Genomic DNA, 17,113 nt, shown 5'->3' with positions numbered 1-17,113 from the left:
ATGATCGCAAAGAAAATCTGTTGTGTTTCTGCTTCTTGTGTGTGGATTTCTGCATGTCTGTGGTTCTGGTTGTGTTCACATGTTGAAGGTAAGTTCATGAATGTTCTGTTCTTTAGTTCAACTCTGGAGAAAAGTTTCTGTTTGGTGTTTGATGTAAACCTCCAAGCTGCAGCAGATGTGTCAGCAGAGAACAGATGATCGTTTTCTCCCTGGAGTTTCTAGAAGCTGCTGTCTGTTATCTGGACCCTAAAAAGATATTAAATTATGTTTTCATGAAGAAAAAATGGAAACACTTTATATTAAGATTCCTTATCAAGCTTTGTTAACACATTAAGAAGCATTACAAATTAATTTATAGGGTGTAAGTAAGACATTTATTAGTACAATAAGTCTAATAAGGTTTATTAAATTACTTAGTTAACACATTTACAAGCATTATTATTAGGATGTCTTTAAGATGCTAATGATGCATTTACTGATATTATAGGTGCCTAACAAATGTGTCAGTGTTAATAAGCTTAATAAGATTTATTAACAACCTTTGTTAACAAATTAAGAAGTATTATTTTTGTTTGGGGTTCTAGTAAGATATTTATTAGCATTATAAATGTCTTGCAAATACCTGAAAGTGTTAATAAGATTTATTAACATCTAAAGTCAGACCATTGTTTTCTAAATCCATGTTACTAAACTGCTTATAAGCTTTACAAATGTATTAATTAACTTTGTTAACAGTTTATTAATTGTTTTGCAGCACCTCAACTAAAGTAAGGACGGTTTTTACCACAAACAACCACAAAGCATAAAGCTTGTAAAAAGAACTTTATAACATTAAAACAGACTAAACATACAAAAATCTCTCAGTAAAAATTATATAATAATTTAATTCAGAGAAATAAAACAAAAAACAACATCTAGACTGGTGTTGGATGACTCTAGCATCATAGCTAAGGATAAAGTATTAGCATCTATCCTGAGTGAAACATTTTATTACAGGATTTATCAATATCCGCTTCCTAGCTTTGATCAGACAGAATTAAGAATCATTAAGTATCAAAAAAGCACACGACAAAGATGAATTACTTAATTATTTTGTAAAAATAACTGTTTCAGAAATCAACATGGCAAATGCAGATCAGTTATCCAAAATAAATGCAGATTATGTTACTTATAAAAGTCATTTATATGATTAAAAAAATAACTATATCGGTAAACTAGACATAACACTGTTTCAAAAATCTTCATAGCAATAAATGTAAAGTATCAAAGTTAAAATATGTGCAAAATTACATTAGCTAAAAATCATGAATCAATTTTTCTATTTTTGGAGCAAGTGAAGTAATATCATTAGAAATCAATCAATTTAACCATTTTCAATAATTGATTAAGCATTTTTTTTATTCTTTTTTTTCTTTTCTTATAATGATGTAATGTTGTGAAAATAAAATAACAAAAAAGGGTCCGTAATCTGTCGAATGACCGAGGTTGGTATTTCTTCTATTGCTGATTAACAGCCGTTTTTCTGGGTTTAAACAGAGTTTATAGTTCTCTTCACTGTTATGTCTGCAGATATTAATAAAGCCTATTAATTTGTCAAGTTAGTTATTAAAACTTATAAGCTTATTAACACTTAGGCTTGTGGGAGACATCTATAACGCTGATAAATATCTTACTAGAACCCCAAAAAATAATAATACTTCTTAATTTGTTAACAAAGGTTGTTAACAAATCTTATTAAGCTTATTAACACTGACACATTTGTTAGGCACCTATAATATCAATAAATGCATCATTAGCATCTTAAAAACATCCTAATAATAATGCTTGTAAATGTGTTAACTAAGTAATTTAATAAACCTTATTAGACGTATTATACTAATAAATGTCTTACTTACACCCTATAAATTCATTTGTAATGCTTCTTAATGCTTTAAGTAAGCTTGTTCAGGAATCTTAATATAAAGTGTTACCGGAAAAGAAAAAAGAATAAGGAACAACAGTAGGATCTAGCATGTGAACGATAAGCACTTTTATTGTAAAATATTCAGATAAAATGTTCAGATTAAAGATAATTTACAAACGTTTTACATTAATGATCAGTCCGTCGGTTTGTCACTGTAGGTTGTAGTTGTTGTCTCCGGGTCATATAGCCACTAGGTGGTGCTGTTGTGTCAGCTGTAACTAAATTCCAGTGGAGTTACTCTAAGTCTAGCTTCAATGAGGAGATTGGTGACTGTCATTTTCTGCTCTTTAGCCTGGAATATTCCACCCAAAGAAGTCGTACTAGGATTAACAGTTGAAGCAGAAACTAATGATTATTTTAGACAATAAAATAACAGGAAATACAGTCTGCAGAAACTGAACACCTTGTATTTAACACTTCACAGCAAAACAAAAAACAAGTGTCCACTGACATGAAAAGGAGATTCAAATGAAACTGAGATCTAAATTGAAATTATATCTCAATAGGTACCAGAGTCCATTTTTTCTCTTTCCTTTAAAATAAACAATAAAGCCCTTGAGTGGACTCATAAAATAAATTAAAGATAACCCACTTAATGTCCAAACACAGATTTCCAGCTGCCGGCGTAGAGCTGATGAGTTAAGATGAACTGAGAAGGTAAGAAAACAGGATGATGATAGAGGAGATGAGGAAAGACGGATCCAGATGAACCCCAAGAACAACCAGTCTACACAAATGTGAAAAAAAAAAATCATGAAATACTTTTTATAATTAAAGTACCTTTATCATTATTTCAGTCATTTTCCTGTTTCATGGCCTTAACTCAGGGGTATCAAACATACAGTCATGAAGACTAGAAATTATAATGATGTTTAAAAAAGAAAGCAGTCCATTCCTGCAGGGAGTTTTTATTTTTTAAAGAAATAACCGAAATGCGTAATTCCGCCACTAGGAGAAGCAAAGGAAAAACAAAATAGGGGAAACAGCAAATCTCTGCGTGTGCCAAAAGCGAAACCTAACAGCTCTGCATCCGGGTAAGATGTAGCTTGGTTCCCCACGAGCCTCACCACTGTTCTGTTGCTATAAGAATGATCAGTAGTGACACAATAATGACCAAAATGTTGTCAAAAAGAAGAAAGGTAGAAGTGAAGTGCTGAGCTTTCCAGGAAAATGGACAGTTTTTTTTGTTCACAGAGCTGAATTTAAAACCCCCATGCTTGGTATGTCATTGTTGGATACCATTCCATTTGTTTGTCTGGATGGATTTGGGTTTAAGTGTGGGTTTTTGACCAAATGGGTTTAGTTGTTTAGCTGTTACTGTGTTTTGTTGAGTTATTTTTTCCTACTATGCTTAATACTTTCTGCACCATGAGTGAGACGGAGGGAGAGGACGATGAGTTTATAGCACCCCCACTGTCATTTGCTCAAATGATGATGCTGGAAAATTGGTAAATGATTATATGATTAGAGTATGTTGCTTCTTTCTTTTTATTGTCAAAAAAATGAGTATATCTGCAGGCTCAAACTTAGACATGAGAGTTCAAGAATCATAATTAATTAAGATTAAAACGAGGAGACGTGACGTTAAAGATCAGGAACGTGTCGCTCCAGGATGAGGGGAAGTACAGCTGCTTCATTCCTGGGAAGAACTTCAGGGAGACGGTTCAGCTGGTTGTTGGTGAGTTTGCTCTGCAGGTTCTCCCTCACATGAAGAACATTTGTCCTGAACAGCAGGCAGGAAATGATGTCATCTCTTTGTTTCAGAGCCAAACGGAGTCAGAGCTCCAACCATGGAAACATCCCAGGTTGACATCATCTCCACTCCAGATCCAGGAGGAGACCGGATCTGGATCAGTCGCTCCAGACCGGCTCTCTGGATCCTTCTTGGACTTTTTCCCTCAGTGATCCTCTCTGCTGTTTGTGTTTGTGTCTGTCAGAGGAAACAACCAGAAGTGAGTCCTGAATTCTCTGATCTCTCATCTTTCTGCAGGAATCTTCAGTTTCTAACATCCTTTGTTTTCTTCATGTAGGGTCAGAATCCTCCTCTGGTCTGAAGACATCCCATCTCTCCAAAGCTGCTTTGCTCGTCTTCAAGGATTGAAGAGACTTTCTGAAGCTGCAGCCACATGGAGACGCTACACGCCCGTCACCGCTGTGTTACCGTGGATGGAAACTGGTCCATGAAGATGTGACGATCCTCTGGTTCTGACCCGTTTCTGTCTGATGGTTGGAACTCCTTCATTTATCTGGAGAACCTTCTGGAGCTGTTTCTGCGGTTCTCAACTCCTGAACTCTGAAGGTGTGCTGGATCACCGTAAAGTCTGAAGGTCTGAGGTTCAGGACGATGTTTGTGGATCTCAGTGGTTTGAAGTGTTGATCCAGGTTGATCTGAAGTGTTGAGAGTTTGTTTCATGTTCTCCTTCAGGAACCGACCCACAGCAGGTCTGTTCAGGTTCCTGTGGTTCTTGGTGTTCTTCTAGACAACATCAAAGGTGTCTGTGAGCTAAAATGTTGGAAGTTCTACCAGAACAAAGTGAAATGAACACAGACAGACAGTTGAAACCTGAGAGTCTCAGGGTTTTTTCAAACTGAAAGTGACCTCAAGAGGTCGTGTCATAAAGGGGAGATATTGTGTTGTCTGAAAGAATAACACGTCCCTGATAATTATCATTATAGGAAGGATTTTGCTGTACTTTCCTAAGAATAATAATGGATTAAATTCATCTGCGCTTTTTTTCTTGTTGCTCAAAGCAACAATGTGTTGCTTTATTCATTCATACTTGGTGATGGTAGCTACTGTTGTAGCCAGTAGATACCATCTAGTTGTAGCTGCCCTAGGCAGACTGACAGAGGCATGGCTGCCAGTTTGCACCTACGACCCCTCTGACCATCACCGCGACATTCATAGACCAGTGTGAGGCAAGGAGGGTGGGAGGATGAAGTGTCTTGCCCAAGGACACAACAACAGCTGGCTGGGTGGAGTGGGGATCGAACCACCGACTCTGATATTTAGACTCTTATTACCTGCAATAAATAAATGCAAACTGTTCAATTTCTATACTTTGACGTTTATTAATTCAAGAAAGACATATTTCACTATCAAATCAATAAAAAGAACCCTCCTGCGTTTCTGGTCTGGATCTTTTCTTCTCTTTCTTGCTGGAACGTTTAGACATTTCTCCTCATCTGGTTCCTCTGATGGTTCCGTTCTTCAGAGGCTGGAAGTCATGTGACCACACACCTGTTTTCTCCTGTAACCATCAAACACAGCAGTCTTCCTCTCCATTCAGAGTTCTTCACAGAGAAATGAAGGTTTTCAAGTTGTCTCTTATTTTCCTAATGCAGTTTTTAAACAGCTGAGAGTTCTTTATTCAGGTTTCTACTCACAGGTTGTCACAGTAGCAGGTCTCTAGCGCCCCCATGTGGCTGCTTGAACCTTCACCTGTAGAGACGGAGCAGCAGCTCTGATGAGTCAGCATATTTTAATGCTTTCATTAAATGAAAATAAAAACATTTATCTGAACCGGTTTAACGTCAGACAATATTTTCACGGACCGGCCTGTGCCAGGATGAAGTTGGCGTCTGATTTTTGTAGCTTCCAGTTTAACTTTGGAGGCTAAAGTTCATCTTCATCCTCTGTCAAATATCTGCAGATGGTTTAAACTTGATTTGTTTTCTATGTTTCATGCAGGAAACATTCAAATGTGATCCAGATTTTTCCTTAAACCAAAACTGTCAAAGTGGAAGAGAAACAAATCAGACGCCAACTTCAGCCTCGTCCAACTTTAAGAAAGTAGTGGATGGATTTTCAACACAGAACCTCCACAAGCATCAAGAATGACCGGATGTGGAGGAGAGAATCCATTAGTTTTTCAAAATAAAACTTCCTTCAGAATTTGACTAGAAATAAAACAGAAAAAGGAAAGTCTTGTTTTTCTCTCTGCAGATCGATACCAGAACCGGTTTGCTGTCCGGGTTTGGGGACCACTGCATTCCAGCTGGAGAAACTAAAGTTTAGTGAATTTGTGACTTACGTTTTCTTTCTGTCTCTCATTTTAACGACACAAACAGCAGAGAGGATCACTGAGGTAAAAAGTCCAAGACTGATCCAGAGAGCCGGTCTGGAGCGACTGATCCAGATCCGGTCTCCTCCTGGATCTGGAGTGGAGATGATGTCAACCTGGGATGTTTCCATGGTTGGAGCTCTGACTCCGTTTGGCTCTGAAACAAAGAGATGACATCATTTCCTGCCTGCTGTTCAGGACAAATGTTCTTCATGTGAGGGAGAACCTGCAGAGCAAACTCACCAACAACCAGCTGAACCGTCTCCCTGAAGTTCTTCCCAGGAATGAAGCAGCTGTACTTCCCCTCATCCTGGAGCGACAAGTTTCTGATCTTTAACGTCACGTCTCCTCGTTTGAGTCCGTCTTGGTTCAGAGACACTCTCGGGATAAACGACTCTATCATAACTGTGGTCATGGTCTGCCTGTTCCGGTAAAAATACACAAAAGGGACGCGGCCCTGTGGATCCTATGGATCGGGCTTGACCTCCAGTTTGGTCCACTCCACAGCCTGATCCTGCAGATCCTCCTCAGAGTCCAGGCGGCACGGCAGGATGACATCATCACCAGAATAAACAGACAGAAGATTTTCACCTGGAAACAGACGGACAGGAACGACGTGTGACGACCAAGAAACCTCTAGAATCTGACAAACAGGAGACGATCACAGATCAGAATTTGATGTGTAAAATCAAAGCGGTGAAAATCCTGCGATTTGGGCATAAAAGTGGAAACTCTGTGAATTGTAAGGGAGGTCATCCATACGTCACTATCAGAGTCCCTGATTGGTCAAAGTTCGACCTGGTTTAACTGGTCATCGATGATCGTGTGTTTTGTACGCAGAGTCTGTAAACGGTTGTAGAACTTGTAGCTACGCATGAATATGGCTGTGATTTACGCGCCTTTAGATGGGCTTTTTATTGGAAGTGGCCGCATGAAGGAGCGTTGCTGAGGGAACGTAGCTTCAGAGAAAAGCAGGTGTCATCAGCATAACGTTCAACAAAGACATGTTCATGTTTTATTAACAGGGAAAGAAAAAAACTCAACCTTTTTTCAACCTTTAATGGCTGCAGCTTCAACCGGGAAATCTAGGATTTGTAGTTTTTCACAAAAAGTACCTTTTTAAAAACCATTTCATTTATTTTCATTTTTTTTCTCACAGCTTCTGGGGGACAATCGACATATTTTAACCAGAGTGTCATAACAAGAACAAAATGTCCTAAAATGTCTCCTTGGTTCAAATGTAAAGACCATTCTGTTTGTGCTGATGTCATTTTTTGTACCCAAATATGATATTTAGTTTTCTGTCTCTGAAGTTTATCTAAAAACTAAAATAATAACAGAAAGAATTAATACATTTATTGTTTATTATTTTCTAATGGTAAATCAAAGCATTGAGGTGTATTTTCATCCTATTAGTGATCAGTAATGGATGAAAAACTTTGACCCTGAAATTAATTATAAACTTAAACTGTTTATTCTAGAGTGTCTGGAGAAAACCAGATAATCAGAACTTCTGATGAGTCAGCATTAAATCATAGAATGACTCATCATCATTGAAGGATGATGAGCAGACGAAACCCTCAAAAACTACAGAAAAAAGACAATATTTACATTTTTTTCCTTTTAATGAAGAAAATCTGAACAGAATTGATGTGTATTATGACTCTAAATATTTTATTTTAAATAAAAACACTTTATGATATAAACAACAAGCAGAAATAATCATGTGAAAAATATTGTGGGGAAATTTTGCCTTTTTTAACATATTTCTCAGACTGAAAACAATAAGAATCCGTTATATTTCATAAAGACTGAAGTTTTCAATAATATTTAACAATGAACCTAAAAAAGAACATTTATGGATTTACCGTGAACGTCTCTACAGAATAAATCCACACAAAATAAAGTCAAGACACAAAGACGATTCATCTTTAACACGTGGACGAACACTGACGGTTCAAGACAACTGTTGCTACGGCAGCAATGACGTCACGGTTGCCAGATATTCACGGCTTTCCAGCCCAAAAGTACTCTAAAACAAGTGCGCAAGCGCAGTGCGGACCGCTGTAACTCCTCAACAAATAAAACAACAAAATATCGAGAATTAAAAAAAACTTCTTGACGATGTAATCATAATAAAAAGAAAGTGGTTTAAAATTTTCCTTTACAAAATGTTTTAATAAAATACATTTATTTAAAAAAAGTTTTTAAAAGAAAAAAAAATATTAATTGATGATAAAATAAAAATAGTAATACTTCCATTCTCATAGACAGTTACTGAATACTTTAACTCCTATTTTCATTTTATTTTCCTTTATGGGTTCAAACAGTTATTAAGGAATAACGGATGTTCATGGGTTGAAATGTCTTTCTATAAGAAACAAAAAACAGCAGAACAGACCCCAAACCTGCATAAAGAGAATATTTTAATGAAACGTCCTTTCCCTACTTCTCAAATCCAAATTATATAACCCAATATTTTTAATAATTCAGAAAAGAAACAAATATGAACTAAATATTTAAAACTCCCCATTCCTCCTAAAGCCAAGGAAGTCCACTTTAAAACCTTTTCAGGTATTTACCCTTCCAAGGAATTATTAAGAAAACGGTTTGGAATTCCTGAAAATTGCTGTTCTTTTTGTCATGTGGAGATTGAAACAACTGAGCATCTTTTCTTTGAATGTTTTTATTCTGATGTCTTTTGGAATAGTTTACATTATTGGCTTTTCCCCAAGATTCCACTTTTAGCAGACTTTTCTATTAAGGATATCATTTTTGGGTTTATTTTAAAAAACAAGAACACAGAACTTATTCTGAATGTTGTAATTATTTTGGGTAAATTCTAAATACATGAATGTCATTTCCTTATAATCAAACCATTTTTTTCTACGTTTCATAAAGAACTCTGCTCTTTTTTTTTCATCTGTAAACTTCATGGAAAACAAACTTGCTATGGAACTTCAAAGCATCATATAAATTGAAGCTTTTTGATAACCCCTAAGCTAAGAATCATTACAATGTCTATGTAAACCCCCCCTTTTTATTTACATTTTATTTTTCATTTTAATATCCTGTATTTATTTTATTTTATTTTTCTGTATTATTGGTAAAAAAAACTTACTTTGTTTTATCTTGCATTTGTTGTTTGTACATGTCCAGTACTTTTTTCGATGTTTCTATACTTTGCATAATTGTATACAACTGTCTGAAACTGTTAACCTCAATTGTCTTTTTCAATTAAAAAAAATAAAAATGTCCACCCGCCTAAAAGCAAACTAAATCCGCAAATAAAATAAAAAAGTCTTGAAATAAGCGGGAAACCGCCCAATCTGGCAACACAGTTCATGAGTGTCTTGTTCTTCCGGTTTTGAGCGTCCTGCTCACGTCTGCCACCTGCTGTCCGGGAGGGGAACCGTCCAAACAGGTTTGCTCAAAGGTTCTCTGGAACTTCAACTCCATTGAAATTCTTTTCACATTTGTAGAATTTTCAGCTTTTGCCACAAACAGAAGAGAAGTTTCTTTCTAAGCCGCCTCTCCTCTGATCCTCTTTCTTCAGGCAGTGAAGGTGATCTGCTGAGTTTCTGTCCTGTGATCAACCATCCAACCAGCATCTGCGCAGAAAACCTTCTTCTTTGCTGTTAAAGACTCTTTCTGTTCTGACTAACAATCACAGGAAGTAACTACAGGGACCATCTACTCCATTACTTTGGTCATGCCAGTTTGTAAAACAGTAGATTCACATGAATGTATAAAGTGCATCATCAATGTTTGTCTCATAAAATACTAAATACATTAAAAATACAGAATCATTTCAATTTAAAGAGACGTGTCATTTTCTAGAAACTCAGTTTAGAACTAAAGTTACAGAAAAATGACAGATTTCTCCTGGTTTGAAGAGTTCTCATTTACCTGTTTATAGTAGGGGGGGGGGGGGGGGGTGAACTCCAGCCCAAATGCAGCCTGTTCATTTCTTGAATCTGGTCCACCAAACTGGAATCAATGAGATTGCTAATCCTCATCCATGTTGGATTTTCCTGTAATTCTGGTGTCTCCCCATAGATGGCGCACTACACACACAAATCCCTTTGTTTAGGGGCAGAAAGTTATTCTGCATTCATGTGCTGCTGGAAGATGGGTTGTTTTTCTGACCTTCCTGTGTGTTTTCAGAGTGGGACAGTCATTTTTCCCATCATTCCAGCAGCACTTGAACGCAGCATTTCTCTCAGTTGCTGTTTTTCTCTGATGGACATCAACCCATCCATGTGATTGGCTCTAACATGACAACCAAAGTCCCAGTTTGGACAGAAACACTCCACAGATGTTTGTTTCCATCTATTTCTTTTCAATGGGGATATTATGGGATGGATTGATTGGTGACAGAAAGAACATGATGGCATGAAAACAATAGGAGAGAACAGAGAATGAAAGTCTAGGATTTCCATCAGCAACGTTTAGGACATGAAGGCTCAATTCTCCATGTTCTCCTGAACAACTGTGTCATCAGCAACTAGAATGTCAACTCAACACAAACAAACACGCAAACATATGTTTACATGTTTATTGCACATTATTGAACATTTGCACGATTGGAAAGGAGCAGAATTTAAGAATACAATTCTTATAATTGTCTTCTCACTTTTAAACATTGTATAATTATTAAATTTCTCACACCATCCATCCATCCATCTTCCTCCGCTTATCCCAGACCGGGTTAGCAGCAATTTCAGACACTTGTATTCAGGACCTCTTTCTTTGGGTCATGACCATTGGAGAGTGTTGAACAAGGATCAACCGGTAAATTCAGAGCTTTGATTTCTGGCTCAGTTCTCTCTTCTCCATGACGGACCGATACAGCGACCACATAACTACAGACGCCGCTCTGATCCACCTGTCAATCTCACGCTCAGCTTGGGTGATGGACAGCCTCCCCCCAAAGTCCTCATTCTCTGCTTCCTCCAAAGAAGGCGTGTCAGTGGGATTGAGGAGATCCTCTAAGTTCTCCTTCCACCACCAGACAATGTCCCCAGTCAAAGTCAACCCCATCAGCTGTGCTCACATTTCACCGTGTACAGTTCTAATCCACACAGGAAATACATTCCATTCATTTAGACCTTCTTATTTCTGAAATCTGATTTCATTCACAAACAGCAGGTCAAAAAGCTTTTTAACAGATTTTAGCTTCAACTCAAAAAGTCATTTGATCAAAATATTGCACAAAGTAGAAAAAGTATTGCAGCTGTTTGGAACCAAAACATTTTGGTCCTTTGAGGTAAAAGTGTTGTTCAAGTAAATCCATTTCCTGTTTGACTTTGTCCTCCAGTGTTTTCCAGTCTCAGTCTCATTCACACTGATGGATCCACTGATGAACACTTCCAGCCACCAGAGGCTGTGTGGGTTCAGGGTCTGTTAAAGGTTTCCATAGGTTTCTGACCCTACATGAAGAAAAGAAAGGATGTTAGAAACTGAAGATTCCTGCAGAAAGATGAGAGATCAGAGAATTCAGGACTCACTTCTGGTTGTTTCCTCTGACAGACACAAACACAAACAGCAGAGAGGATCACTGAGGGAAAAAGTCCAAGAAGGATCCAGAGAGCCGGTCTGGAGCGACTGATCCAGATCCGGTCTCCTCCTGGATCTGGAGTGGAGATGATGTCAACCTGGGATGTTTCCATGGTTGGAGCTCTGACTCCGTTTGGCTCTGAAACAAAGAGATGACATCATTTCCTGCCTGCTGTTCAGGACAAATGTTCTTCATGTGAGGGAGAACCTGCAGAGCAAACTCACCAACAACCAGCTGAACCGTCTCCCTGAAGTTCTTCCCAGGAATGAAGCAGCTGTACTTCCCCTCATCCTGGAGCGACACGTTCCTGATCTTTAACGTCACGTCTCCTCGTTTTAGTCCGTCTTGGTCCAGAGACACTCTCGGGATCAACGACTCCTTCATGTGTTCAGTTATGATCTTCCTTCTCAAGTACAGAAACACAAAAAGCTTCATGTCCACTTTGGTCCACTCCACTGAGAAACCACGCAGATCCTCCTGAGAGTCCAGGCGGCACGGCAGGATGACATCATCACCAGGAGCAGCAATGATTGGTTCACCTGGAAACAAAGAAAACAGGAAGAAACTTTTCTAAATCTGAGTCTTTACCTCCAAGTGAAAATGTCTTCTCAATGTTTGATTTCTGCTTCTAAAAGATCCAAAGTATTTCTGTCCACATAGATATCAGACCAAAGGACATGTGACTCTGATTGGACCAAAGACAAATCCTTTCAAAATAAAAGTCCAATCCAAACTAGAATCCAATCCAGAAATGAGTAAAGAGGATTAAAGCAATAGTCTTTTCTAATTCTATCTAAAGACACATTTCAATCAATGATTCCTGATGATTATTCATTTAGTCCAGGGGTGGCGAACAAGTTTGACACCAAGAGCCGAATTTTTTCACTGTGAGAGTCAAAGAGCCACACCACACACTGACCTGCCAAGACGTACACACACACACTTGCAATTAAAGCTGTATTATTGTCCATAACACACTCCTCTCCCTACAACAGAACAGCAGGATTGTATTTGTGTTTATTTCAAGGAAAGTGTCCACCCTCAATACACACATGAATGCAGCTTAGCCAGAGTTAACACAGAGACTACCCTAGAGGTCAGATACCCCCTCCACACACACAGGCACCTCTCTCTCATTTCATACACACACTCTCTCTCTCTTCATCTCACTCTTTTCTCTGCCTCTCTCTGACACACAACTACTCAGTGACGGGCAGTAAGGTTGATGCTGGTGAGAATGTGACTCCTCTGAAGTCAGATTTATGATGATAAAACTGAATATTTCATCGTTTATCCAACAGCATTTAACTGGTAATTCTTTGTGTCTCAACATTCCTCTTTCAATGATACTTACACCAACAAATACACAAACATCTGGACAGAGCATCTTTCTGGTGTCTGAGTCATTCATATTCACAATAAACACATTAAATACATTACATTTCAGTTGTGTGCAACTTAAATTAATTTTGACCCTCATTAGAATATCTTGCTTTTATGTTTTTTATTCAAAATTGTATGACTGACATTTGCATCAAAAGCAAATAATTTATTTAATATTAATACTTGGCAATGAATCAGTTTGTACTAAGGAGTAATATTCCATCAAGTGCTGAGTTATAATTTAACTGACTGCGTCATTCACGTCCTCTCCTGTCTGCTCACATTTGGAACCCGGTAACTTCAACTACCCCTGGCTGCAGCCTGCAGAATGGGTCATCATAGTGGAATGCTTTGATTGCAGAGGAATGCAGCCAGGGCTTACCCGGTAACTTCGACACACTCACTCAGCCAAACGGCACGCAAGTCAATTCTGCTAACAGCTACCTGGCTCATGGTTTTACACTGAAAACACAGAAAACACAAAAACGAGTAGCGAAAAAAGGAAGGTGCCTCAGCCCTCCAATCAATACCACGTCCTCCAACAAGGACCAAGTGTAATTTGAAATGCATAGGCTATTTATTTTTATGTACTTTCACCCTCCAATTGATAAAATAAAAAGTTCCATGTAGAAAGTAACTCAAATCAAAAAGTAACTCAAAGTAAGTCAAATCTTCCACATTGTCATCATTTTGTGTCTGAATCCATCAAAACAAACTTTCTACAAATTCAGACGTTAGTTCATTGAATAGAATAATTCATGAACTTACCTTCAACATGTGAACAGAACCAGAACCACACACATGTGGAAATCCACACACAAGAAGAAGAAGCAGAAACAGACGAGAACGTTGCTGCGATCATAACTGAACCTTGACTGAGACTGGGAGACGGAAGTGCTGCTTTGTGGAAGCTGAGTCCAATGAAGCAGTTTGGAATTTGAAGTCCAAAGCCAGCAGACGCAAAGCGTATGGAATTACGATTCTGCCATAAACTGAAAGGGCGTAAAGACAACTAAGCAGGCGTATTTAGGAACTGAGTGATGAGTGAACCTTCAAACCGCGCAGGCGCAATTCTAACTGAGAAGTGATCTTGCGGCGGTCCTTTTTGCGCGCTCATGTGGATTTACGCTCAGTGTTAAGGGGGCGTTTTTTTCACTTTTGGGGCAGGAACCTTTCTGGTTGATCTGATTGGCTGAAATTTGCATGACTTATCCGCGAGGCAGAGGGGCGGGACCTTCATTTTTCAGTGCAGGGGGGGGTTAACAGGTGGCTCTTCAGCTTCATGCGGCTCTCTGCCTTTTCTCATATTTTCTATATTCACTACTTTCACAACCATAAGGTGAAAGTCTTACATTTTCTCCAAAATGTACAGAGCGGCCCTAATGTGTTATTGCGTTACTTCGGTAAAGAGGATCTAGGAGAAAACAGCATGATGGCGGTACGGAGAGAGGAGAGGACGTGAGAGAAGACACCCCCCCCCCCCATAGTACAAAGGAGCAGATATGAGCACAATGCAGAACTACTTCGTTTTGGAAACCCTGGTAATGCAAAGAGACACGATTATGAGGCACAGTGTAAACTGCAGCTATCAGCTACGCGGAGGAACACGGGAATAGAGCAGCTGCAGTTCGGTTAAATTAGATCTTCACAGATTCAGACTTCCTGCTTCAATAACTCTTCTGATCAACGTTCAAATGTGTCAGCAAGTATCTCAATCCTTTTGTATTAACACAGAGAGTGAACTACAAAAGCATTTTTAAAGAAAAAAGTTCGTCTTTATTGCCTTTTAATCAGAATTGTTCGTTTTAAGCTGTGAATGCAAACAGAGCAGCGAGCCGGCTGCCAAGGGACCGTCAACAAAGTGCAACCTCTGTGAAACAGCATTATGTAAAAATCAGTGAACTTTTAAAAAGTGAATAAATGTCTATATTTATATGAACTGGTAATGAAGACTCGTCAGCATAGTCATGCTACATTATTATTTATTACTACATTTTGTTAGAAAGTCAACCTCCATTTTATTTCTTATAGTTCTTAAAATTTAATAGAGATATGAATCATAACATAAATGCTCAATAGCTCTGAAGATACTAAAGCTTCTGTCACCAAACCTCCTGTATTGACTAATCATGACCTTATTGTCCTACTAAAATAAAGATTATGCAAAAAAAAAAAATGTTGGCATCTTTAGAGCTATTGAGGATTTTTGACCAAATCTGATCCATTTGTAAATATGAAAAATTCCTATAAATAAACAAAGTGAACTATTGACATTCTTTATTTTAGTATGACAATTGTCACGGTGGCCTCTGTCAGTGCTCCTCCCCCTCCCCTCTCTCTGTGCACCTGAAGATTGGAACCAGCTGTGGACACTTTGCTCATCACCTCACCGCCTTCTTAAGGGGATCCAGACCAGCAGTCATCGCCAGTCCGTTGCCTACCTCGGTGCATGTCTGAACCTCAGTACGTACTCCGATTCAAGTTCTGGCCTTTACTTACCACGTTCCTCGCTCACCTCGGGTCCCAGGACATCAGGCAGCGCGCAGCGATCCGCACCGCACGTCTCGCTCGCTGAGTTTCCTTCCTGGGTTTTCTTTTTTTTTTTTTTTTTTTTTTTTTTTTTTAACTTGTCCTGTCCAACAGCTAGGCAAACAGATGAGAGCTGAGGGCCTCTTGTGTTGGACATATTTTATTCTAACAAGAGGGGTTATTCATCTTCAGACAAACCAAAGGTATGTCTGAATAAACCCCTTTTGTACTTGAGGCCAAACTTTATTAATTTCAATCATGTTTGAAAATCTTTGGTGTTGGACCGGACGGAAAAGGAAAGAGGGGAACAAGAGAGAGGGACGTTAGAGAGAGGGGGGGTAGGAGGGTGATAATAGGAGGGGAAGGGGGGTAAGACCATGAAGCAGCATAGAGCAGGCAGGTTTACTGGTTGTTTATCGTTACGGTACGGTTCAAATGTAGTACAAAAAGGGCGGGGCCTGTTCACACACACTCAAATATTATCAACACACCTGCTAGCCGCAGAAATGTCCACATGTCAACATGCACACAAAACAGATAGTGTTCACGAACGCATACTTATGCCTTTAAACCAACTAGTGTGAAATCTTTCATTCATTCAATCATGCAAACTATTAGTGCAAAGGTGAGCTAACACCTGTGCTCAGGTGAGTGTTTATGTTCTTCTAAAATGGATGGTGGAATGTGAAAAGAAGGAGGAGGAGCGCCCAGCCACCCCCACACCCATACCCCCGCCGCAGCAGCAGCGGCAGCCGGAATTCCCCCAGCGCCACACGGGAACAGGCAGGGAACAACCGCCCCCCGGGCGACCAAGACCGCCACCCAGGCCAGGGCCAGCAGGACCGCCGCGAGGCCCCCAGAGCCAGAGAGCAGGGAGGCGCAGAGGGAAAGAGAGCGCCGCCCCAGCCCAGCCAGGAAAGCAGCCCCCCGCCGCGCCGGAAGAGCCCAACGCAGGGCCCCACCGGAGAGGGACGCCCACAGCCCCAGACGAGCACCCCACCACCACCCAGGAGTTCCGGGCATCCCCCCGCCCCGACCCCAGGTACGAGCCAGGACCCCCCAAGGGAGACCCGCTCCGCACTCCAGGCAGCCACCCACCCGGCCCACGGTTGGTCCAGGTAGGAGCAAGGCAGGGGCCCGCCGCCCCCGCCCAGGAGGGGGGAACCCCGGGGAAAAAAGGGCGGCCCATAAGGGATGTTATAAATATGGCCCGACCAGGCTCGGCCATGTTGGAAGTTTGGCGGGGCCCAGCGCCCAGGGGCAAGGACCAGGACCCACCCCCCAGGGACACGAACACCCCCGGCTCAGGTGTAATATGAACCCCCCCACCGTGCGGAGAGAGCACCGCCGGGCCCAGGGAGCCGGCACCCAAGGGACACGGCCGCCATCGCCAAGGGGCCCACACCCCCCACCAGGGACGGGGTAGGGGACAGATGGACCCAGGTCCCACCTTCCTTGTAAAATGTGTGTGCGTGTATGGGTGTTTGAGAGGGTGTTTGTGTGCATGTGTGTGTGTTTATGTTTGAATGTATATATTGAAGGGGGAGGGGTGTGTGTACTAAGGGGGGTGCAGTTAAAATTGGCGAGTAGGGCACTAAGGGGACATCTCCTGAT

At 40.1% G+C, this 17,113-nt stretch overlaps 1 protein-coding gene, 1 long non-coding RNA gene and 1 other non-coding gene across 4 annotated transcripts in view; 1 reads left to right on the top strand and 2 right to left on the bottom strand.

Moving 5' to 3' along the window:
* LOC144987025 (uncharacterized) overlaps nucleotides 1–7,982 on the bottom strand; it is a 54,993-nt gene extending 47,011 nt beyond the window's left edge. Inside the window, exons 1-5 of one of the 2 annotated variants that reach the window (XR_013650877.1) lie at nucleotides 7,896–7,982; nucleotides 6,271–6,618; nucleotides 5,998–6,184; nucleotides 5,351–5,405; nucleotides 5,016–5,214 (exon numbers count right to left, since the gene is read on the bottom strand). This is a non-coding gene — a long non-coding RNA (uncharacterized LOC144987025). Of the gene's footprint in view, nucleotides 1–5,015; nucleotides 5,215–5,350; nucleotides 5,406–5,997; nucleotides 6,185–6,270; nucleotides 6,619–7,895 lie in introns of those variants that run through there. The other variant, XR_013650878.1, reaches the window with a different exon arrangement.
* LOC105353766 (uncharacterized) lies at nucleotides 3,508–4,481 on the top strand. Its single transcript, XR_013650876.1, has 3 exons — nucleotides 3,508–3,641; nucleotides 3,728–3,915; nucleotides 3,994–4,481. It is a non-coding gene; the product is annotated as an uncharacterized LOC105353766 (transcript).
* Nucleotides 7,983–10,570: 2,588 nt separating the features above from the next.
* On the bottom strand, nucleotides 10,571–14,066 carry LOC111949255 (myelin-oligodendrocyte glycoprotein-like). Its single transcript, XM_023965991.2, has 4 exons — nucleotides 13,739–14,066; nucleotides 11,812–12,126; nucleotides 11,538–11,725; nucleotides 10,571–11,459 (listed from the first exon to the last, which is right to left on the bottom strand). Exons 1-4 carry the CDS (start codon nucleotides 13,830–13,832, stop codon nucleotides 11,424–11,426), a joined length of 633 nt encoding a protein of 210 aa, XP_023821759.1. The 5' UTR covers nucleotides 13,833–14,066; the 3' UTR covers nucleotides 10,571–11,423.
* Between the last annotated feature and the right edge of the window lie 3,047 nt (nucleotides 14,067–17,113).

The sequence above is a fragment of the Oryzias latipes genome, chromosome 18 (assembly GCF_053564925.1).
Source record: "Oryzias latipes strain Hd-rR chromosome 18, Olatipes_Hd-rR_3.1".
Lineage (NCBI taxonomy): Eukaryota > Metazoa > Chordata > Actinopteri > Beloniformes > Adrianichthyidae > Oryzias > Oryzias latipes.
Note: the sequence above shows the minus strand (reverse complement) of the source record. Positions and strands in the feature narration are given on the sequence as shown.

What these genes read in the sequence shown, in the direction of transcription:
- LOC111949255 (XM_023965991.2), bottom strand. Translation starts at nt 13,832, where the DNA reads ATGATCGCAGCAACGTTCTCGTCTGTTTCTGCTTCTTCTTCTTGTGTG. An exon ending in GTTCTGTTCACATGTTGAAG is followed by an intron (nt 12,127 to 13,738) that starts GTAAGTTCATGA and finishes CTTTGTTTCCAG; the next exon opens with GTGAACCAATCATTGCTGCT. An exon ending in GTCAGAGGAAACAACCAGAA is followed by an intron (nt 11,460 to 11,537) that starts GTGAGTCCTGAA and finishes TTCTTCATGTAG; the next exon opens with GGTCAGAAACCTATGGAAAC.